The sequence below is a fragment of the Phodopus roborovskii genome, unplaced genomic scaffold, assembly GCF_943737965.1.
Source record: "Phodopus roborovskii unplaced genomic scaffold, PHOROB, whole genome shotgun sequence".
NCBI lineage: Eukaryota > Metazoa > Chordata > Mammalia > Rodentia > Cricetidae > Phodopus > Phodopus roborovskii.
The window spans coordinates 19,972,164-19,995,796 of NW_026126517.1; the positions used below are offsets into that span (position 1 = coordinate 19,972,164).

A 23,633-nucleotide genomic window follows, 5' to 3' on the forward strand; every position below is an offset into this window, starting at 1 on the left:
GGTTCTCCAGAGAAACAGTAATGATGGAAGGTATAGGTATATCCATATTTATATATGTCTATAGCTATATTATGTCATATTATCTATCTATCTACATACCTATCACCTATCTATCAATTTTCTGTATATCTATGTGGTGATTTGAATAGGAATGGCCCCCATAGGCCCATATATTTGAATGCTTGGCCACTAGGGAGTAGCACTACTTGACAGGGATTGAGAGGTATGGTCTTGGTCTTGTTGGAGTGTGTGTGATCTTTTTGGAGTAGGTGTGGTCTTGTTGGAAGAAATATGTCACTGAGGCTAGGTTTTTGGGGTTTCAAATGCTCAAGCCAGGCCCAGTACCTCATTCTTTTATCTGCTGCCTGCTGATCCTGATGTAGAACTCTCAGCTCCTTTCTGTCTGTCTGTGTGTCTGTCTACTCATAATGTATATGTAAATTAATGTATCTACCTATTATCTGTCATCTGTCTATTATCATCTATTTATCTATGGATTGATCTATCAATTTACCTATCTATTCATCTGCATATCTATCATATTTAGATTGATATTAAGGTATTGGCTCATGTATTTAACTACATAACTGTAGACGTTTGTAAGTCCAAAAGATCTTAGATAGATCTCTGCTATGGTCTGGAGCAGAATACCTTTTTTAGAAAGCCTCTCTCTGCTCTAGTAGCATTAAACTAATTAAAAGAGGCCCACTCACATTCTTGTAGTCTGCCCTTGTCCCTCTCAAAATATATGTTAAGTTCTAACTCCCATGACTTGTGCAACCTTATTTGAAAATATAGTCCTTGCCAATGTTATGGAGAGTTAAAATCATACTGGATTCAGATGAGCCAAGTCCCAATGATGAATATCCTTATTAAAAAAAAAAAAGAAAGAAAGAAAGAAAGAAAGAAAGAAAGAAAGAAAGAAAGAAAGAAAGAAAAGAAAATATGGACATAGACCCTGGGGAGAGGCTGAATGGATTCAAAGGCAAAGATTGGAGGGAGGTGTCTCTATGCCAAAGAGTCAATTACATATGTCACCACACCTCCAAAATACCTTTCCAGAAATGCCTGGACTAATAGTGGCCCACATATCTGGAGAAGTTCTAGCCTTGCAAGCTGACACACAAGACTTAATGTACCAGGAGGTGATTCGGGGGACAAAAACAGCCACAGATTTGTGTGGTAGGTGGTAATAAATAGTTGGTTGACAATATCATTTAGGAAGTCCACAGAGCTGCTGTTTGATGCTGTGGTGCCTTGTGCAGAGCAACTCAGTCATGAGTACTAGAGAGTGGAAAACACCTGGGGTTGGGTGCCTCTAGCCACAAGGCTGCCAATAGGGTCGGCACCAGGGTTCTAGCTTCCTCAGCATTAATTGGGAAATCAAGGCCACAGCCTGACTGTGTTTCTATAGCTGGCCAGAGCAGGGTAGTATGGAGAAAGGCTGTATGTCCCCATTCCTTTTGGAAACCCTCTTGGGGTTCTAGAGAGAAAGAAAGAGGGAGCTGGAGACATGGGACTTGATGGAAGTCAAAAATCCCATCCTGGAATGATGGGTTCCAAGCTTTTCCCTGAGATAGCTGCAAGTGTGGGTTTGGTCTCCTGCTCTGTGAGATGGGATGTCAGTAGCAACCCACTTTCCCTTAGAGAACAATCCAGAGGACACAATGGGAAAGAGAGAAGGCAGCCTACAGGACAAATTATAAAGACCGAAACAGGCTGGTTATACAAAGTGAGCAAGGCTAAAATCACACCTTCCTCTTTGACTTGTTAACATGTGATTAGCATGTGTGAGCTGCTGGCTTGTGCCCTTGACCTGCTTTTAAAACTGATCATACTTGTGTCCTCGCTCCTAAAATAAGCACAGCACAACCATGTTAGTTTCCTAGGGTGGTCAAGACATAGTCCACAACCAGGATACTTAAAATAACAGAAATGTGTCATCTCCCAGTTACTGAGGATGGAAAGCCCATTGATGTGACAGCAGAGTCTAGCTCTCTCCGAGGCCCCCAGGAGAGGGTTTTCATTTCTCCTAACTTGTGTGGTTGCTAGAGATCGCTGATGCTTGTTGGCATGGAGATGCATGAAATTTCTCTGCTTGATTCCACATGGTCTTCTCCCCATGCATCTGTGTCCAAATCTTTTTTTTTTTTTTTTTTTTTAAATGAAGTGTTTTTGAGACAAGGTCTCATTGGGTAAGTTTGACTAGCCTGGAACTTGCTAGGTAGAGAGGATCAGGCTTCAACTCACAGAGGTCTCTGCCTCTCCCACTGTTGGATAAAGACCTAACTGAATCCAGCATGACTTTCTCTTACCTCTTTATAACATTGGCAAGAACTTATTTCCCAGTGAGATCATGTGCATGGGTCTCAGGAATTAGGTCTTCAATGCATACTTTGAAGAGTACACAATTCAATACCAAACTAGAGCCCACAAAACAGCTACCCACAAGTCTGGGGCATAAAGACTCTCAGTAAATGGGAGTTTTCATATCAATAAGACAAGGAAGGACACAGGCTCAGAGGGTCACAGCCTCCTTACTCCACAAGTCATAGAGTCACCAACTGTAAGAACTCCTCACTGCCTCTGTCTCTGTCTGTAGAGCTTAACATTCTGACTTTTATCTCTTCTTCTAGATGCTCTGGCCATCTTTCCCAGGCAGGTAGCCAGCAGAAAACAGTGTAGCTCTGATAAGTCAAGCCTGCTGGATGAGCGCTGCAACATGGGGGTTTCTGTCCTGTAGAAACCTAGCCACAGCTCTGAATGCAGGCCCTCTTTGATTCCCAGGGGATTCCGATTTGCATATAGGACAAATATGCTGACTGGCAAACTGTTGTTTCTCTTCCAAAGTCAGTTGCAAGCCCGGCTGGAGCTGCAAAAACACATGGGGTCTCCTCCTCTGAGAGCCAGACTTGGAGGGCGTGTGGGAGGCCTCTGGGTTTCTCTCCTGGTAGACTTTAATTTTAACTTTTCATAGCATTGGAAAGGACTCTGTTTCCAAGAAAGGCTGCTTGTGTAGATCCTGGGGCTCAGGACTTCAGCACGCATTTTGTAGGGACACAATTCACTCCCAATGTAGAATCTACTTCACAGTCATGTGGTAGTGTCTGGGACACAGTGGTACTCAATAAATGAGAGCCATTGTCATTGTGCCTCATGGTGTCAGGTTACATGGAATATGTGTGACAGTTAAATTATGGCTACTGAAAGGGACTAGAATACAGGGAGATCTATATGACAGCTGTACACCTAGAGGTAGTTTAGATGAAGGGGGAGAAGAAGAATCTTCTGGCCTAATAATGGAAGAAAGGAGGTTTCCATTGGCTGGCCACAGAACGACGATCAATTTGATTGATGACAAACAGCTAGAGCAACTCCTGCTCTTTCCACCAGCCAAAACATTCAGATGTCATGTCCATCTTTGACTGACTACTGGTATGTTCCTATGTATTCATTTTGATGCTTGTCATAGCCAGAAAAAAAAATCCTCTAAAAAATAAAGGAATGTAGGTGGACAGTATTAGCAGAAATAGATCTCCAATTTATAGTCACCAGCACCAAAAAGCACCTGGAGGAAGGCGAGCCCTGAGCATGCATGCTGGTGAAGTTATCTAAGCTTTGGTCCCTGCCTCCTGGAAGAGCATGACTGAGGCCAGCCCCTGACACACTATGTACCAAGTGTGTCATCTCTATTTAGAGACAAAACCCATCTTTGCTGGAAAGCTCCCAAGTGCGACTTTTCCATTTCTTCTGTTTGTAAGTTCTCGCAGCTGATGAGGAAAAAATAGCCCAGCACATTTGCATTGAAGTCTCGAAATCTAAATATTTCTGTGAGTCATTCATTATTACCATATAACTCGGTGTTTGCATGCAAATAACTTTAATGGCATAAATGCTTATAAAATAAGTCTCTTACCATATGAACTCTGTAAAGAATACTAATTCCCAGCGTCATGAATGGCTTCGAGAAATCAATCACTTTCTCACGTTCAGCTGTGATGGTGAGGCCTGCCACAGCCAGATCAGCTTTCTGAAAGGACACAGAGAGAGACTGTCACAGGAGGCAGGGCACAGGGGACCAGTGGCCACAGGCTGTTCCTGCTGAGGAGATGTTATTCTGGTCAGGCTTCTTGCCTCAGTCCAGATCTAAACCAAAACTCTCAGAAGGACCTGCACTGAAGCTGTGACGCATGTCTACTTATTGTTAGACCCCTCTGACTACTTAGGTAATTTACAAGCAAGACCTCTCAGAAACAATTTCCAAAAGTTCCAGGAGAAGAGACCTTCTGGGCAAGCTTTCCCGGTATTCTTCTCTGTCAGAAATTCTTCCTTGGATCTAATTTAAATCCATCCTGTTGAAATGAAGCCCTTTCCTATTGTCTATAATCCAATACCTGAGGCTGTGTGAAAGCCCAGAGCCAGGACTCAGTTCTAGCCCACACTCTAAGAACCAATCACACTAAGTCACTGTGCTTGCCTAGGATTCCACAGCCTCATCCACGAAGCAAGAATGTACAGGCAAGAGAGTGTCCTATTCTTCATAGCGATTCTCTAACATAACGCTCAACATGCAGCATATGGGGTCACCTATATCTTTCTGTAGCACCCGCTGGACCAATTAAAATGTGAACTCCTGAGTCTCTCTCCAGACCCCAGGGTCAGATTCTTTGTGGTCTTACATATGATTCTATATTTATAACAAGTGATAATAACCTATATTTGAATATTTAAGAGTGAATAGATAAGAGTTACCTCCCACAACCAGGGGATATATTTATATTTCACATATTTCATCAAAAGCAGTAAGAAAAGTGAGTTCCACAAGTCCATTAGTCCTGAGTAGTTATGGGTACATGGAGCATGCATATATGTGCACACATATCTGATGACTAGTAGTAAACTATTGCAAGAAAGGAGGGTGCTGCTTTGCTTTGGATGTGAAATATCCCCTATGTGCTCCCATGTTTGAACATGTGGTCTCTTGTGGTTTATGGGGGTTTAAAAACATTTTGGAACCTTTGGGGCCTAGATAAAAACACCACGCCAGAATGGTGGAGCTTTGGGGTTGTAGGCTGGCAGCCTGGGACATTGTCTCACACATTCTGATTCATAGAGACTTGAAGAATAGTCTCACTGCAACATTCATGCAGCCATGGACAGAGGCTTCAGCAACCATGCTTTCCCTCACCATGGTGATTGCTTCCTCTGAACTGGGAACCGAAATGAACCTCTGCTCCTTCAGGTTGCTGCTTTCAGGCCTTGGTCACAGCGGTGAGGGACGTACCTCACATAGAAGCTGATGGAACTCGTGTTTGGAAAGGGTAAATCTATCATCAAGTTCCACTTTCAACATCTTCATGCCAGCCTTGCATTCTCAGTTCATGACCCAGCACAGGTTAGCAAACTTAGACACTAATCAAGTAAAGCTGTCCTTCCAAGAAACTGGAGTGCAGGTGAAAGAGGATTTTAATGAAGAAGGGGAAATGTGAGTGGTTGGCTCATTCCATATTTCTGTGAGAGTGTTGATGACTGCCACCAAGTGAATCAGCCCTTGGGTGACAGAGTAGGGCTTGATTAGATTGTCAGCATCTTCATTTGGGGAACTCTTTAGAGGCTTTCTCGGGCATTTCAAAGCCTCAGCCCCTCAGTGACAGTGGCACTGACTTGAATTCAGCTTGTGAGCCAACCGCAAGGCGACAAAGGCAGCCTCAAGGGTCTGCAGGTGCAATGCTGTGCCTGCGGGTATGGTTTGCTGTAGAATAGGAACATAGCCCTGCCTGAGACCCAAGGTGAAAGAGGGGTTAAGAGTTAGAGTAATTGGAATAAAGGAACTGAAGTAAACACGAAGACAACAAGGGACTGGTGGGTTGGCTCAGCCAACAACGTGCTTCTGTGCAAATGTGGTGGTCTGAGTTTGATCCCTGGTACCCAGTGCACCTGCAGCCACTGACTGGACAGGTTAGCCTATTCTGTAAGTTCCAAACTAATGAGAGACACTGCCTCAAAATATCAAGGTGAACAGCATGAGGAATGATACTTGAAGCTGACCTCTACACCCACCCACTCACCCACCCACCCACCCCCCCACACACACACAGAGAGAGAGAGAGAGAGAGAGAGAGAGTGGGTGGGATTAAGACAGGCTGGAGAAGTGATTCAGTGGTAAGAGTGCTTGCTGTGCTGTGCTGTGCTGTGCAAGTTGGGGAGCCAGGTTTAAATCCATAGCACCCACATAAAGAGCCAGACATTCCTGTAATCCCAGCATTGATGGGAGTGGCCACCAGGACAGCTGGATCCCAGGAGCTCACTGAGAACAAACAGCAAGCTTCCAGTGCAGTGAGAAAGCCTTTCTCAAGGCAACAAGGGGAGAATGACACAAGAAGATGCCAGTGTCATCTTTTGACCTTCACATGTGCACACACTACCACACTCAGCTGCATACTCATGAATACACCACATATGCACATGTGTGTGCAACTGCACATGTGTATGCATGTGTACACATTTTGCACACACATACACAGACACACACACACACACACACACACGCCACTAATTAAAATTTTTACAAAGATTAAGATGACAAAACAGGCAAGAGGTAAACTCAGCACCTGTTCCTTTCTCTGGCGATGTCTTTTTTCAGAACTTCAAATCAACTGACCAAAGGAAATCACAGCGACCCTGAATTGTTTTTTCCACACTCAGCTTTCCTCTAAAAGGGGGCAAACTCGGGATAACAATTTGGAAATCATTCTGCAAGTGTATTCATGTTGGCCAACAAGGATATTATGAATGCCAAAATAACCCATATGTCCATATGGACAGAGAACTGAAAATGGCTACATCCTTCCTCCCTCCACCTGTGTAGGTGGAGACAGCATGCCCCCAGCACATGCAGGCCACTTCTGGAGAATTACAAACTTCCCCAAATCGGACCACACATAGAAAACTGACTGCGGCTGGCAAGGCTGATCCTGTGGTCTCACCCACTCTCTCTCATTCCTTTCTCCCCAGGCTGAAATAGTTTGGGGGCAGGGGAGACAGAAGAGGCAGCAGAAAGCTACAAAAAACCAGCAAGAGGTTTGGTGATGGCTGTTTTTTTTTAAATGTAATTGACTCAGTATAGAAGAGTAATTATCCACCTTGGCTTCAGCGCACCCCGGGGTGCCAGCCACAATCACGTGGGATCAGATTATTCCAAAAGATGTGTGTTCCTTTTCTTTTACCTTAGTTAAAAAGACATTATGCTATAAAGCAGCCTTCAGACGAGGTGGTAATGGGCCAGGAAGACACACTAACAAGCAAGGGGGTTGGAACTGCACAAATGCTACAATGGCTAGGGCGGGAGGCTGAGGGGAACAAGGGCACACCGCAGCCCGTCTGAGGCCTCGTGGTGGTGTGAAGTGCTACGTTCTCCACGGAAGGCAGCAGTGCATGGGAAATCCGGATCTTCTCATAGCTGAGCCCCAACCTCATCGTGGCAAGTTTTCTTTGACAGGAATGGGTTCCTTAACTGTGAAGGGCTCAGCCAGGGAGCTCCATGGCTTCCCAGCCATGGGTACCAGGTGTTTCTGTCCTGCTCCAGATCCTGTGACTTTCTTTAACTGGCCTCCATTCTGCTCTAGGTGATGGAATCATGGAGTAGTACAGAATGGATGAGGACAAGAAGCTGAAGGCAGGATCTGGCTCCCAGGCTGGGCAACAACTGCAGGGCCCTTGCATCCAGAAAGGCCAGGAAGGAAACTGAGGGGCTCGGGCCTGAGCCTGGCGTCCTAGAGCTGGGAAAGCAGACCAGGCCAAGAGTCGGGCTGAGATTCGAGATAAGAAAAGAGAACATACATCTGCTGTGTGTGTGGGGGGGGCATACACACAAGTGTGTTTAAGTGTATTTCCCCCTGAGCGTCAGGCCACAATCCTTTTTTTTTTTTTTTTTTTTTTTTTTTTTTGACTGAACATGTTCTTTGAAGGCCTTTGTATGCTGCCTCTGATGGATGCTCCCCTTTTATCTCCTGGATGTTGGTGGAATTTACATGGTTGGGTCAGGCAAGGAGCTGGCTTGGAGGTGACTTCCAAAACATACCCCCCCCCAACCTTTGCCTTGTTAACGGGGGTCATGCAATGGCCACATTGCCATCAAAGTCCAAAGCCCACAGGTTGGCCCACACATCTCTGGGAATCTGGACCTGGGCAGGGAGGACAGGCATGCTTACAGTAGGGATGGGGTCTGCACACGTTGCCTGAGCCCATTGCCTCCCCTGGGATTCCCTGAGAACGACAAGAACAACCATAGAGCCTGGCCACCCCAAGTGGACAAGGCTTGCACAGCAACCTTGGTTGCCATTTTAAGACAGCCACTGCCCCACTTCGAGCAAAACTTCTTCCTGCTTGCACCCAGCAGGGTCTCCTAGTGTTCTGGCTTGCCTTCTCCACCTGTGGTTTTCCCTGACCCACAGGATGAGGGGACAGTCAGTAGACTGCCCCTGACTCTCACTGGTGACTAACCCATGTTCTCCCAACAAATTTTCTGGCTATGAAACAGTTCAATGTCTGCCTAAGGAGACCATGTGAAAAGAGTGTTGGTTACACAGAGGAGCCCTGCACAAACTGGAGAGTATTGCAATATCATCTGGGTGTGTGTTGCCTGACAGCCTTTGATGTGGGGAAGACTTGTCTGGATTCAGGCAGCTCTCTTGCTGGGTGACCCTGGACAAGTCATTTCACTTCTCTCGGCCTGGGTGCTTATCTGTCGAGTGCGGGTAATCACCGAGTCTACAGTAGTGAGAAGGAGAGTGAGTTGGTAAGTTACAAGTATGGGCCTGGTCCACTTCTGTTGCTGGGATGACAGTGCTGGTGCAGCTGTTGCTGAACTTGATGATAGGGATCGCCTCAAAGGGCCTTCTAGAAACACATCTGGGTCCATGTGAGTGACAGGCTTGCTAGTAAAGCCCCTGGCTACTCAGCCCCTCAGGTCTTTTCCCAATGCCCTTGTCCTCTGTGTGAAACACTTGGGGACCCTTCCAAGCAATACATCACCCCATTCTTTGGAAATCTCTTGGGAAAGCAGATACCAGTTGGAAAACATGTGTCCTCCATGTGCTCTGTGACCTCTCGGTGAGAGTGGATTGTGTGCCCTGCCCCTAGGACCTTACGAATTCTCTCAACTCCACTGGACTGTCTCTGATCAGCATCTAGAACATCCCTCTGATGTTTTGTGGAAGACTCAGCTTCTGCCCTGGGGAAGCCATTTGCCCCTGCACCTCAGTTCCACGCAGCTCTCTGAGCCTAGCCTGCAGCTGTTGCTCATATGGATTGCCTCTCTTTCTTGATGGTCCTTTGCTTAACTCTGTAATTGCATCACTTAACTCTGGAAGGCTCTAGGAGGAAGCACTGCCTAGAATGAGATGGTGCTGAGCATCCCACAAGTCCTCACTCTGGAGTAGATTGCCTCTGAAAAACACAGAGAGTTCCAATCAAGGCCAGGCTGAGGCTCTGAAGAGGGCCTGGCATTCTTTGTGACATCCAGAAGGGAAGGGGCTTTGAGGCCAGTCCTCTCTTCTCCCTGCTGTCACTGCACAATACAGAACTGGGTTCAAGTTCACCACTGTGACAGTAGGAAGCCCTCGTGGTTTCCTCATGCTCATCTCCCACTTTAATATTAGGTGGTAACAATGGTCAACCTGGATCCTTAAGAGGCCCAGAAAGACTGCACACCCCACACATGAAGCGCAGTGCCTAGGGTGTGGTATGAGCTTAACAAATGCTCATTAACAATATTTCTTTAGAAAAAATCATCTATATGTCATGGCAATGAGGATTTTTTTTTCAAGATAGATATCTCCATGTATCACAAGCTGCCCTTGAACTCACAATCCTCTGGCCTCAGTGGGGCTGGGATTATAGGAGTGAACCTTCATGCCTCTTGGCTTTGTGCTTTTTCTTTTAAAGTCTCCCGTGAGCTGGGTGTGATAGGTGCACATCTTTAATCCCAGCACTCTGGAAGCAGAGGCAGGTAGATCTCAAGATCAAGGCCAGCCTGGTCTACAGAGTGAGTTCTAAGACATCCAGGGCTACGCAGAGAGACCCTGGACCCTCCCCTCCCCAGCATAAAATAAAAAACAGAAAAACAAGTTTCCTGTGTCTCCCACCCCCATAGTCCATCCTGCCAGTTCAGGCTATAGCTACTCATTGTTCCCTTCATACTTACCCTGTGACGAAATCAGCATGAGAATATTCAGCCATCAACCCCACCCACTCCTCAGGACCATTCAAAGCTCATCCCTCTCCCCATGTTTCCTGACCATCTTTTCAGGAACAATCTTTCACACCTCTCAGTCACTGAGCTGCAACCAACTATAGTGTGCCTGTGCTGGAGCCCTGTCTGGACCCATTTCAGCTTAGCTGCCCATGTGATGCGAACTTAACCTCTCTGTATCTCTGTGTATCTTCCCTGATGAAGTGGGGACATGGATGGCTTTGTGGAGTGCAGGTCCGGCCCACAGTAACTCTGGCTGTTTTTCTTGCTACTGTGTTGACACCATGTGTATTACCTTCTTGAAGCCTTTCTAAAATGGGATAAACACAGCACAGTCACCCTCAGCTAAGGCCAGAGAGAATTGTAATTTGTTCAAGCTCACACTGCTAAAGAAAACTACCTTCAGATCCACATGTTCAGATCTTCAAGATTGGGAACTTTGTTCCTTTGAGTGTCCCCAAGTGGGCACATAGTCAGCTCCTACAGACAACTAGTGTAGTTCAGGGATATGTGAGCAGCCCCTAAACATAGAGTATGCTTAAGCCCTTTCTTGCTAACAGTGGAACCAGGCTGATTTCTGGCAAATGGCTAATATAAGAGGAACTTTCATTTTTTTTTTCAGGAGGCCCGAATGCCACATTCTGGTCAGACAATGTGTCTTTGGTTCATCAGGTGCAGGGACTTGAAGCCCCAGTTTCCCCACTAGAGGGCGCACATCCCTCCCTAACCTGGCTCTAATAAGGAGCCCCTCAAAACCCAGGACAGCATTAGCAGGAAGCCCAGGCCCACATTGTCTTAAGCAATTGTCAATGGGGTGCTAATTATACTTCTGGAAGGGACAGAGTAGGCAGGCCTGGGCTGAGCTGGAGGCCAGCCACAGGGCCTGCTGGGTGGTTAAACTGCCCACCCCCATGCCAAGTCCTCTGCTCCTTAGCCAGGTACATTGAGAAAGCATCTCATCCAGATGAGAATCACCACACCTCTATCTTTCAATTGATTTACCTGCTTCAAACCTTTCTTCCTCCACCCCCATCCATGCAGATGCCCAGGGAACTGGAGTCTCAGAGCAGAGAGGCAAGGACTCTGAAGGAGCCAGAGACTCATGCCCACTGCTGGCTCTTGTGTGCCTGGGGATGTCACTTAAACTCCATAATGACACACATCTACTGTCCTCCTGCTTGCATCATCAGGGTGGCTGCCCACTCCACCACCCAGAGGTGGTCAGAGAGACTGCCTAGCAGTCACATGGCACCTGTAAAATGTTTGGTGTCCTTGCCCACTGGATAGACAGGGCGCTTCCTTTATTTCAGAACCAATAATATGAGGTGGAGGATAAAGGAATATAATTGTGTCCAGTTGGGTCATCTGTGTAGGCACACACACACACACACACACAGTGTCCAGTTTGATCACCTGTACAGGTATTCTTTTGTCACCCAAGCTTTTCCTCTTGAGCCTCTGCTCAGAGAAAGCCCTGGCCACTCTCACAAGCCTGTTCATTGGGCTTAGCATGTCACAGTGTGGGAGGCAGATGCCAGAGGTACATTAGCATTCGTTGGGGGGAGTGGCAATGTCATCCCTAGGTCTAAGTCATCCCTGGTGCTATTTCTCGAGGTGACAGTCTATTCTCAGGGTTGGATGGATTCCCTTAGAGTTAAATTAAAATCGCCATGAAATATTTACTTGGCTGGGCACAGGGCTCTGCTACTGGCCTGTGAGGACAGACTGGAGAAACAATTGTGAGCTGTGGGGAGAAGGAACTAGCTCATCATTTGAAAGTGAAGCTAAAGGGCACAGCAATCTGGGCTGGGCCAGGAGGCTGAGAAGACGGTGTTAACTTCTGATATCTCCTTTCAGAGTTCTGTTCTCTATGCAGCTGCCCTCTGTGGTCAGATAGACACATGCCTAAACCAAAGCTCTGCCATTGCACAGAACTGCACTTTGCCCCAAACTAGATGCCTGTTTCCTCTGAGCTCAATCTCTCTCTCTCTCTCTCTCTCTCTCTCTCTCTCTCTCTCTCTCTCTCTCTCTCTCATATGAGGTATGTATGTGTATGTGCATTTTCATGTGTCAGTGCAAGCATATGAATGCCATGGAAAGTATGTGGAGGTCAGAGGACAACCTTGGGGACCAGTCTTTGCCTTCCAAATTGTGAGACTGGGTCTCTGTGCTGGTTAGTTTTTGCCAAATTGACATAAGCCTAGACAAACCCGAGCAAAGGGAGTATCAGTTGAGGAATTGTCTCCATCAGATTGGCCTATGACATACCTGTGGGTTCCATTTTCTTGACTGTTGATGTAATAGGGCCCAGCCCACTAGAGGTAGTATCATCCCGTGGAGGGTAGGTCTGGGCTGTACATGAAAGTTAGCTGGGCAAGGACTAGGAAGTGAGTCAGTGAGCAGCATTCTTTCTCTGCTTCAGTTCCTGCCTCTAGGTCCCTACTTTGAGTTTCTGCTCTGATTCCCCCAATGCTGGATTTTAACATGGGAGTAATAAGTGGAAAGAAACCCTGCCCTCCTCAAGATGCTTTCTTGTCATGGTGTTTATCACAGCAACAGGAAGTTAACTAGGATGGTCTCTTTTTGTTAGATGCTGTGTATGCTGAGCTAGCTGGTCTTCAGGCTTCCAGGATTCTCCTGTCTCTGCCTCTCATTCCACCATGGAAGGACTGGGATTACAGATGCAACCTACCATGCATGACTTTATGTGGATCTTAGGGGCTCACACTCAGCTCCTCATGCTTGCATGGCAGGCACTTTAGCTCTCTCCGGCCTTCTCTGGATGCCCATGAAACAGGCCACTCCCAGCTCTCTTAGACTCATTATCCTGTTTCTTATTTTTTCTGTGAGAACCATGACCTAAACTTAGCTTGGTAGTGTATCAAGATACGTGCTTCTGCTGAAGACCAAGAGTTCCAGAAGGCAAGGGACTCATCTGTCACCTACAATCTTGGTCCAAGGTTAGCACTCAAAGTACTTGCCAAATGGATATGATCATGGAACAAATGGGTGAACACCTGAAGGAAGAGCTTGGCATCTCCATGCCTCAGTTTCCCCATGTGGAAAACAGGAACAGAGATAAGGTATATTCTATAAACTCATTGTAAAGTTTAAATGAATGACAGCGCACAAAGCAGAAAGCAGCCAGGACAGTGGCTGGACTAGGCTACACCACAGAATAGAGATCTGCTACGACTTGATCATAGCTTAAAGTGTTAGCTTTAACTTCATTTATTAAAGCAATTGCTTCAGACCATTCAAGGTAGATTTTGAAGAGTGCAAAGAAACCTCATAATTGGAAAATCAATGTGTATTATATATTGCACACATTGTTTATGTCAGAAAAGAAGCAGCGTCCAGAGTTAGGGCCTCAGTGGCCGTGACTTCCTCACACTGCCACTATGCACACTGTTTCCACACCTGCTTCTCTGAAGAATGGCCCTATTTCACGCAGCTCAAAGAATAGCAATAGAAGCCTCTTTTGAGTTTGCAGGATAACACACTTGTTTGCTCCCTCCCCCGTTTCCTCCCCCCTCCATCCTTTCTTTCCAGACAGGGTCTTATGTAACCCAGCCCACCCTCAAACTCAGCCCTGACCATCCTGCTCTACCTCCCAAGTACCGGGACTACGGTATGTGGCACCGCACTCAGTTTATGTAGTGTTTGAGACAGAACTCAGAGACTCCTGCATGCTAGGCAAGTACACTACCATCTGAGCCAGCCCAACACATCTAAGTGGCCCTTTACTGATACCGTGTCCAGTCCATGTGGAGATGTTATCTGTAACAAAGCTATGTCTTTAGAGACACTAACTTGACACCAGTGGGCACTCCCTTTTGCTGGTGTCCCAGCCATGCAGGTTAAGGTTGGGAAGCAGTGGGTGGGGCGGAGGGCTGGCATGAGGCAAGTCTCACTAGCCTCATCAGTCAGGACTGCAGCCCTAACTCTGAGCAGTGTCTTTCCTACACTAACTGTGTCTGTCTTCTTCTGTCTCCCTGTCACACAGGATCCAGGCCTATTCAGGGCCTGAGTAAAGCATGCTCAGGCAAGCTCCTGCAGGCAGCTTCTGGGGCTCTGGGACTTATGGTAGCATCTTTCACTTTCCCTCCTAGTGTCAGCCCTGTAATTAGGGGTGCTGTGATTTGCAGGCTTGTTAGAGGACTGCTTTCATTAGGTGAAATGCAATATTACTGCTGTGAGCTCCACAGAAACCATCCAGAGCCCTCCCTGGGCCCCACCCAAAGGCTGTGGGCCCCTGGGAGCGCTTCTTTTTTTCCAATGGATTTCTAAGTGGCTCTGCCTCAGAGACAGCACCTGAGCCACCAGGAGGGAGTAACTGGCATGGCCAGTTTGTTCCACCAGTGGAGAGTGTCCTCCAGTATTCTTTTGGAATCAGTCCTTGCATGAGTAGAGGCACTGTGAAAGGCAGCAGGCACCTGCCAAGGGCCCTCACAGGCTTTGGTGGAAGAGCACTGAGACATTGTGGTAGTTTCTTGTTTCTTTTTCTGGATGAGAAAGTGGTTTGGTCTCTTTCAGAGAGATGCCTCACCTTGTTGACAAGGAAGACCAAATCCAGAGATGTCATGAGCAGGTTGTGTTTGAGCCCTGTGACTCCCTCTACATTTGTTTGTTTGTTTGTTTGTTTATCATTCTCTGCCTCTGTTACATTGGTAACTTACTTAGAGTCAAGGAGAAGGAGGCTCCCCATGCATAGCTGTGTGTTGTGAAGTTGGGGCAATGGCAGCCTGTGAGAGGGAGGATGTAGATAGCCAGGAGCAGAAGAAAAAGATAAGGAGCTGAAGGGGACCTGTGAGGCACTGATAATGATAATGGTTACCTAGGCACATTCCCTTGTCATAACCCCTCAAGCTGATTCATAGCCTGTACACCTTTCTGTAAATCGAAACCAACAGGATTGTAGATGTTTATTGATTTTTGGGTGAACACCTCTATGTGTATGCATATGTGTATATGTGGGTGCACACACCTGGATATGTGTGCAGCAGAGAAGAGCACTTAGTGTCCTCTTCTACCATACTCCCTGTTCCTTTGAAGCAGAATGTCTCTCTGAGCTCAGGAAACCAAAAAGCTACTATTCGTTACTACTATTTACTCACGGGGAAGCATGCTCATCTTGCTACCGTCTCTGCCCCAATTACAGGTATTTATGGGACACCCAGTTTGTTTCTTAGGTGATGGGATCTCAATTCTGATCTTCATGTTTGGGGTGGAGTCACTGTTAACTGCTGAGCCAACTCTACAGATTCTCTCTATCTCTCTCTCTCTCTTTCTCTCTCTCTCTCTCTCTCTCTCTCTCTCTCAAATTAACAGGCTCGCCCAAGTAAAACAGAGACAAATATGACATGGGACAGCATTGGCTCTATGAGGTAAGAGCTAGTGAGATGAAAGGGGACTGGACTGTGGGGTGTCACTAACTGTGCCACAACCTCCCCTACTGACTTCACCTGGATAGGGAGAGGTAAATACAGATGTGGTGTGTTTCTGCTCAACATCTGGCGACTTCTAAAGCAAGAAGAGGCAAACTGAACAACTGGAATCTTAACTGGAGACAGTCCAGATCCAGCATCTGGTCTAAACAGTTGAACGGTCTGTGCGCAGCCCAGAGGAGCCAACTCTGTCTGCTGTAAGCATCCAGCAAATCCCAAGGGGACCCGGTCTCTTCCCTAGGACCTACAGTCACCACACCCCCAGAACTCACTGTCCCCACCCTAGAGGAGTCTCCTTGGAAGCAGAGGAGAAGACAAGTGATACTCTCAGCACCATGTGTGAACTATTTCGTAGTCCTACCTGACACTAGGCCAGAGAGCTGCCAGGGTCTCAGGGCTTGGTCACTTAGCCTCATTGAGCATTCATCCCCATGAGTAAATACTGAATGGTGATGTTTTTTCTTCTTTCTGGGTTTGCTGTGAGGATCGAATGAGGGGATAGACAAGGCCCAGCACAGATAAGTGCTCAATAAACTCCATTGCTCTTATTCAGATGCAGGTTTCGATTCTGGAACCCTATTTCTTTCCTCTGCCCATTCCTGTGAGTGCCAGGGGATGTGGGCTCTGCTCTGTTTTGGTAGACTCCCGTGGGGTTTTACAAGGCCAAGGCTTGTGTCTTTGTCTCTTTGTTCCTTTCTGACTCCCTTTTTTATCATTGGCCAAACCAACCTGGGGTGCATGCATGCCTACTGTTCCTGCTGACCATTGGCCTTACTCTCCCACCTGCAGCCACATTCCACTGCCATCTGAGACACAGCAGGTTGCTCAGTGTGTTTTCTGGATTTGAGTAAGAATTTGCCTAGCAAAAGCCAATCTTGAGTTCCCTAGAAGCTCAAATTCATTGACCCAACCACATGCTGCTCTCTCAAGGGACTCGGCTTGTTCCCCAATGCTTATGTAGGTATAGGTAGAAGCTTGTCACGAAACTGGGGACCTATGTTAGGACTCTGAAACATGAGGAAAGATCCCTAGTCAAGTAGCATCTGGGGTGGCTGCTTCTATAGTTGCCAATACCACCACTGGCACCACCAGTTCAAACCTGACTGCATGTTGGGGTGTGTATGTGTGTGTGTGTGTGTGTCAGAGAGAGAGAGAGAGAGAGAGAGAGAGAGAGAGAGAGAGAGAGAGAGAGAGAGAGCAGGTGCTCCTGACAAGCACAGAACAGCAAGGAAAGCAGTATGTGAATCAGGCTCCTGGAGCATATTATGATTCTGTCTGGAACCTGTGAGCTAGGGAAACCAAGCCATAGCAAAAAGAGAGCAGAAAGCAGCAGCGCTGGCAGTGACAGGACAAGGGGCACATTTGGGATTCACAGGGAAGTGAGGGATGGGCAGGAGCTGCCTTCTGGACAGAGCAGAGAGCCACCACAGCAGATTTAATGGCTGAGGTCCCTCCCACTGGGCAAGGGAAACCTGGTATATTTGAGCAACTCTAACAGCTGTCAGAACTGGGCCACAGGGAACTGGCCTGGGAGGTTTTATATCTGCCTCAAGTCCTGGCCCAAGTTCTCGGCTTCCTGCCACTATGGAGCCAGTCTGCCATCCCTTCCCCTTCACAATAAACTACAGCAAATCCTTCTCCAAGGTGTTCATCTGGGTATTTTGTCACAACACCAAGGAAGGTTATGCATACAGCAACTTATCCAAGTCCACTGGTGGTCAGCAGAGAGGCAGTGGTGTGGGTGAACACAGTCTTCCATCGCACCATCCCCACCTCTCGATGACAGAATAGAACGGAGCCAGCGCTGTTTGCTCACGGCCTTCCTCGCCCTCCTTGCTGGCTTGCTGTACTTAAGTCACTGGCTCACTGTACTCAAGTCGTTGAACTACAGTGTCTCTTTACTGCACACCATGATGGAATTCCACCCATCTGCCATCCAAACTAGACACCAGGAGTAAGCCTGTACTCTCCACTCCACCCCTGCCTTTCCTGTTCTCAACACATTCAATAAGTGAGCACAGAGCTGGGGCATGACAGGGAGGCTGCACGCCTTTACTCCCAGCACTTAGGAGGCAGAGGCAGGCTGATCTCCATGAGTAAAATGCCAGCATGGTCTATAGAGCTAGTTGCAGGATAGCCAGGGTGGTTACACAGAGACACCCTGTCTCCAAAACCCGAAAGAGGAAAAAGAAAAGAAAGAGCACAATTCATTTTAACTCTGGAAAACATTACTGCCATGGTCCAGCTGAGCCTGAGAACTCCTCATGCCCAGAACAGTCAATTGGATGGATGGGTTAGGCTCAGCTGGACTAAGGACCAGCAGTTCTAGAGCATGCATCACAATTACAGGAGGCAGGGGGGACTGTTAACTCATAGGCTGATGCCCTTACTCCAATCCCTCATTCAGAAAGTCTGGATAGGGCAGGGTTGGGTTGATGCTTCTAGTGCAAGAGCCACAGTTTGAGGACCTCTCCTCTAGGATTGATTTCCACACCAGGTCCTGTCAATCCTAGATTAACAAGCTCCAGTGGCTCTATGCTACCTTCAGGACATAGTCCTAATTCCTTGCAGTGATCTACAGGGGCCTTCCCTGGCTTTCTCTTCAGCACCACCCCCAAACTATTGCTGTCCCTTCAATCCATGATGGGAACAGACTGCACACTTTATGGCTGTTAAAAATGTTCTGTATTTCAGACCCTGCCCAGTTTCCTCTGCTTGAAACTCATTCCCTCTTGTTGCTTGTCAAATCTTACTTGTCCCTCAAGGCCCAAGCAGACAATACCCTCCCTGGGAAGCATCCTAGTGCATAAGGATGACTGTGGACTTTGGCATCAGTGATAAATCACTCTGTTAGCTGTGTGACTTGGAGGTAGACTCTCTGGTAAGCTGAATTCTTCGTTATGAAATATGAATAATAATATTTATATTGCAAGATCATTCTGTGGAAAGGAAATGATTCATAAAAGTACCTGCAGGTACTAGGTGTTCAATAAACAATAGCTATGATTTTCATTACCTCTGCTCTGAAGCCTTGCCTGGCTCCCTCCAGCTTAATGACTTGCTTTCTTCTCTGCTCCCATAAATTTGGTATACGATCACACTTTGCATATACCTCATGCTATGGCTTCATATTATATACTTGGCCTAATTCCCCATGGAATTGGGGTAATAATATGAATATTAACAAGTGGACTTTCCCGGAAGATTTTTGGGCATCAGGTTTCACAAACTTCAGGCACTTCCAAAGGAAGAAAATCTACTACAGATAGATAAAACTCCAGATCACAAGGTATGATGAGGGGAGCCATCATGATGGCTGGGTTGGGGACTGTATTTACTCTTTGGACAACATATAACTGACATCACTGTACTTCAAGGTTCTATGTATATAGACTGTGAAGTCTGTGAAATTCAGCTTGAAGCCACAAGCAAGACTGAATATATCTAGGGGCAGGCAGCTTTGATTGACTAAGGTTGGAAGTTCATAAGCAGACCCTGGAAGGACCTAGCTTTAGGAATCACATTCAACTCTTGGGAAGGAAAAGTATAAGGACCATGGTTAGTAACCTGAGACAGGCTGAGGGAGCAACCAGAAGTGGTATTCCTGAAACTGGTTGGTGAATGAGGAAGTCCTTTGGGGACCAAGGCAGAGTAAAAGCCCCTGTTGCTGAACAGAGCTCTCTCAAACACATCAGGCTCAACCTAGTAATACACATGGGATTCTGTATTCAGATGACACACTCCTGCCATGTGGGTAGAGGACTGAGGCCTGGGTATCCTTAGAAGAGAACAGGACACTACTGTCTCAGCTCCCTTTCTTACTCCTGCTCCAAAGTCAAACTCCCCTCCCCCGTCCATCTCCTCTGTTTAGCAGCAAGCTATCCCTTAGAAGGCCTTTGGGGTCTTAATTAACACATTCTCATTTCTTCTACTAACCTCTATCTCCCCTTAAGAGCTGGCACTCAGTGGGGAAGACAGAAATAATCCCAGTGAAGTGACTCTTCTGATACATTTCCCAAGCTGCCTTCTGCCCTCCACCCCCTGGGGTTTGGAGAAGTTCCCAGTCTGAAAGAGCTGAGATAGCTCCAAATCTAAGCAAAGTGCAAGCCCCTTCAGATTTCTCCTATCAGCACCTTCAGTGGGAAATGAACACCATGGGCATCTAAGACCCACAGGCCAGACCCTGAGGCCTTCCCTCAAACCTACAGTGGCCTTCTCTGGGCCTCAATGTCCACAGTCCGGAGAAAGGGCCAGGTCCTGCCCATTTTCTCAGATAGCATAACAGTACCATCTTCACTCCTGTCCAGTTCGGGCTTTTCTGGCAAGTACTCTCACTTGCATGTATTTTGTTTACACGTCGGATATTTTCCCTACCTATAAGCTTCCAAAGACAGGGCCCCCACCTGTTCTCCAAGACCACACCACAGTGACAGATGCATGCTATGAGTCAAATTAGTTTGTTGACTGGTCCCCAGAATGCTTTCTTGTCTGATTCTTGGTCTGACAATCTGGTTGATATAGCCCTGCCAATGAAGGTCCTCCCTAGAATGCTAAAGAAGGGCTTATCTCATGGCTCCTGGAACCTTGTCTTGCCAACTTAGTGGTGCTTCGACCATGTTTCATGTTCCACATAAGGAGATCAACATGCACAGGGCAGCCACGCTCTCACTCAAGGAGCTGGCAGACCATGGTCTGCTGCCAGACAGCTTCTGTCCCCATTCTTCTATTCTGCTGTGGCACACTTTGGTCCTTCTCTATATCGCTTACCCCATAGGGCCTTGTGTTAAAGCAGGGGTTGGTCTGCCCTTCCAGCTGGGATATTCTCAGAGAGAAGGCATCTGTTTCTAAGACCTGCTATTTCCAGCTCTATTTCCTCTGTCTGTGGGGCAGAGGGGTGGGGCACACTCATGACAGAATCACTCAGGCTACCTGCTTTCTCATTGCCGTGACAAAATCCCTGGCAGAAGCCACTTAAGGGAAGGAGGTTTGGAAGGCTTAGTGACAGGGACACCAGGCTGTTGCTTCTCATATCTGACTAGCCAGGAATCAGAGAATAACACCACAAACAAACTCTGGCTATAGTCTTCAAAGGTCACCCCTAGTGATATACTTCCTCCAGTTAGACCCCACATCCCCAGGTCCTACAACCTCCCAGGGCAGCACTAACAGCTGGGCATCAAGAGTTCAAACACACCAGCCTGTAGGGGTGCATTTTACACTCTCACCATAATACCCCACTTTCTATATATCTGGTGAGTGTCAATCAGATGTCACTCACAAATAGGTCCTGAGAGCTGCCTCATCAATGGCCCTGGACCCATCCTAGCATGCAGATGCAGAGGATAGGAAATCTCCACTCAAGTCATTCTCTGTCACAGCCACCAATTCCCACACTCCCATAGTGCTATGGGAAAACCAGTTCTCACATTCCCATGGTGCAATGGGAAGAACATGAGACAGGAATGAAGAGGGTGTGGATTTGACCTCTAGCCACATGATGAATGTCCAGATGTGGGTTAATTATGGAATTCCCAAAGTTGGTAATAATCCCTGCCTCCTAGCCACATATGGAGAAATGGACCAGGGACAGTAGAGCTCTTACCTGACATTTGGCCTTGTCAAAAGATGCCAGCCCCTCCCTCTTTGTCCTTTCCTTCTTTATTGTTCAGATTTGGGCTAGGAAGAGATGTGACTATGTCAAGGGAAGCCAGAGGAAGTAAAAGTTCTGAAGCTCATCATGAATGAACTTCCACCAAAACCAGGGGCTCTGGAGGCCCTGCTGTGGTCTTTTGCAGAATGAAGCCCTCACTCCTGGTGGTGGGAAAGTTGAGAGAGCTCTGTGCACACAGGCAACTACACAGTAATTCGGAAGAAAGGGATGGGTAAAGCAAACATGAACGGCAAACGGCATTTATAGGCTTTTAATCAAGTATACCTGAAAGGACTTGAGTGCCCTAAAACATCCTCCAGAGAATTAAAATGAGACGGTGCCATTCAGGGAGGCCTTGGGGGGGGGGTTGGAAGGTATTTGTGCCTCAAGATGTAGTTCATGTCCCCAGCCCTTTAATTCCCTGGTCCAACTGTCTATGGATAATGAATCAAGCAAAAGCAAAATGGACTGCATCTCTTCCCAGGGCTTCATGGTTTGCAAGTGGGGCTACACTTGGCATGCACAATAAGAAAACACTCCAGAAAGTGTTTTTTTGGGTCAGCCTGCTCATTCCTCTTCCCTTGAGAGGCTGGACAGCCTTAACATATGCCCACAAATTGGCTTGAAGTAGAAGCTTCTTCCTGCTTAGTAAATTTTAGATCTAAAAGTCGAAATCCCTCTACTCTCTCCATGACTCTGGTATCCTCAGCATTTCTTAGTTCAGGTCCATGTCATCTTCCTGAATCACAGGTATCTGTCTAATGAAAGAATGCATACATGGTATCCATCTTCTCTCCCCTGCTGAGTAACCTCTGGACAAAAGTCAAGTTGTCAATCCTCTCTGAGTACAATAAACTGTACTGGGTAGTTTTGTGTGTCAACTTGACACAAGCTAGAATCATCAGAGGAAAGGCCTCCATGAGATCCAGCCTGTAAGGCATTTTCTCATTTAGTGATCAATGGGGCCCAATCCATGGTAGGTGGTGCCATTCCTGGGCTGCTGGTCCTGGGTTCTATAAGAAGGTGGGCAGAGCAAGCCATAGGAAGCAAGCCAGTAAATAGCTTGCCTCTATGGCCTCTACATCAGCCCCTGCCTCCAGGATCCTTCCCTGTTTGAGTTCCTGCCATGACTACCTTCAGGGATGAACAGCAATGCTAAAGAGTTAGCCAAATAAGCCCTTTCCTCCCCAACTTGCCTTTTGTCATGGTGTTTTGTTGCAGTAATAGAACCCCTGACTAAAACAATGCTCATTCTTCAGTAAGTAGCTTCCACAAAATGTCTGAACATAGTTTACATACACAAACACAAGAATCCTATCACAACTGGCTCCTGAATATAACATATTCCTCTGTGTCTCTTCTTATACCTGATTATGGTTGTTCAGAGCCAAGAGAGTGGTACTAAATGAATCTCAGCATCCACCATGCATAGAATGTCCTTTCTACTAAGATGGTTCTTCTTGATTCCTCCACTCTCCACCTCTTAGCTAAGAGGAGTACAGCCCAAGACATCCATCAGATGCATGAAAGTGTGCAGAAACCCAAACCCTACAATGTTTTATCATCTCCATTAAGCATCCATCACATACTATGACTGTAACTTTTGCAGCTTGAGGTACAAGAACAAAACTAGCCTTCACTTTTTTTTTCCTCCTTCACAGTCACACAGACATGGTTGATTCTTACCATAGATCTTAGCAACCACAAAATGCAATATTTTTTCCTTATTCCGTTGAGAGTTTTGTCCACACACCTACAGGGAGTATTTTATGAAAAGGCTTATCTTTGACACATCTGAATTGCCAGTATCACTATTGTTGTGCTTTGGGGACATTCTTAAGTAAAATAAGGGGATAAAGGCAACAGGGATGCTAGTTTTGGCATATTTGATAGACAGTTTTATAACCTAGATGACTGTTAGTGACCAACAGGTGGGCAGCATACACTTAGTGGATCTACTAAGCAAAATGATGATTCATTCCTAGTCAACTAGAACACACTAGATGAGATTTTTATCAGGCTGACCATAATGACATACAAGTTAAAATTTGTGAATAATTTATTTCTGGAATTTTCTATGTTCAGCCTCATGGCTTACCATGGGTATCTGAAACACAGCAAGTGAAACCAAATGAGCATAGACTCTTCTACTCTGCTCAGTTGTCATTGTCTCTGTGTGCCCTTCCCTGACCCACCACCACACCTTGTTCATACTTTATCAGACCTATCACCACTACCCACGTGAGTTTGCTTAAGTTCCTCAGCTACTTTGTTTCTTCATCTG

The 23,633-nt window shown here is 46.7% G+C and overlaps 1 protein-coding gene across 3 annotated transcripts in view; it reads right to left on the reverse strand.

The window, feature by feature from the left end:
• The window catches only part of Grik4 (glutamate ionotropic receptor kainate type subunit 4), a 419,871-nt gene that overhangs the window by 39,306 nt on the left and 356,932 nt on the right, over nt 1–23,633 (reverse strand). For all 3 annotated transcript variants that reach the window (XM_051197191.1, XM_051197190.1, XM_051197188.1), the window contains one exon: nt 3,917–4,030. In XM_051197191.1, coding sequence (XP_051053148.1) covers nt 3,917–4,030 — 114 coding nt within the window. The remainder of the gene's footprint in view (nt 1–3,916; nt 4,031–23,633) is intronic.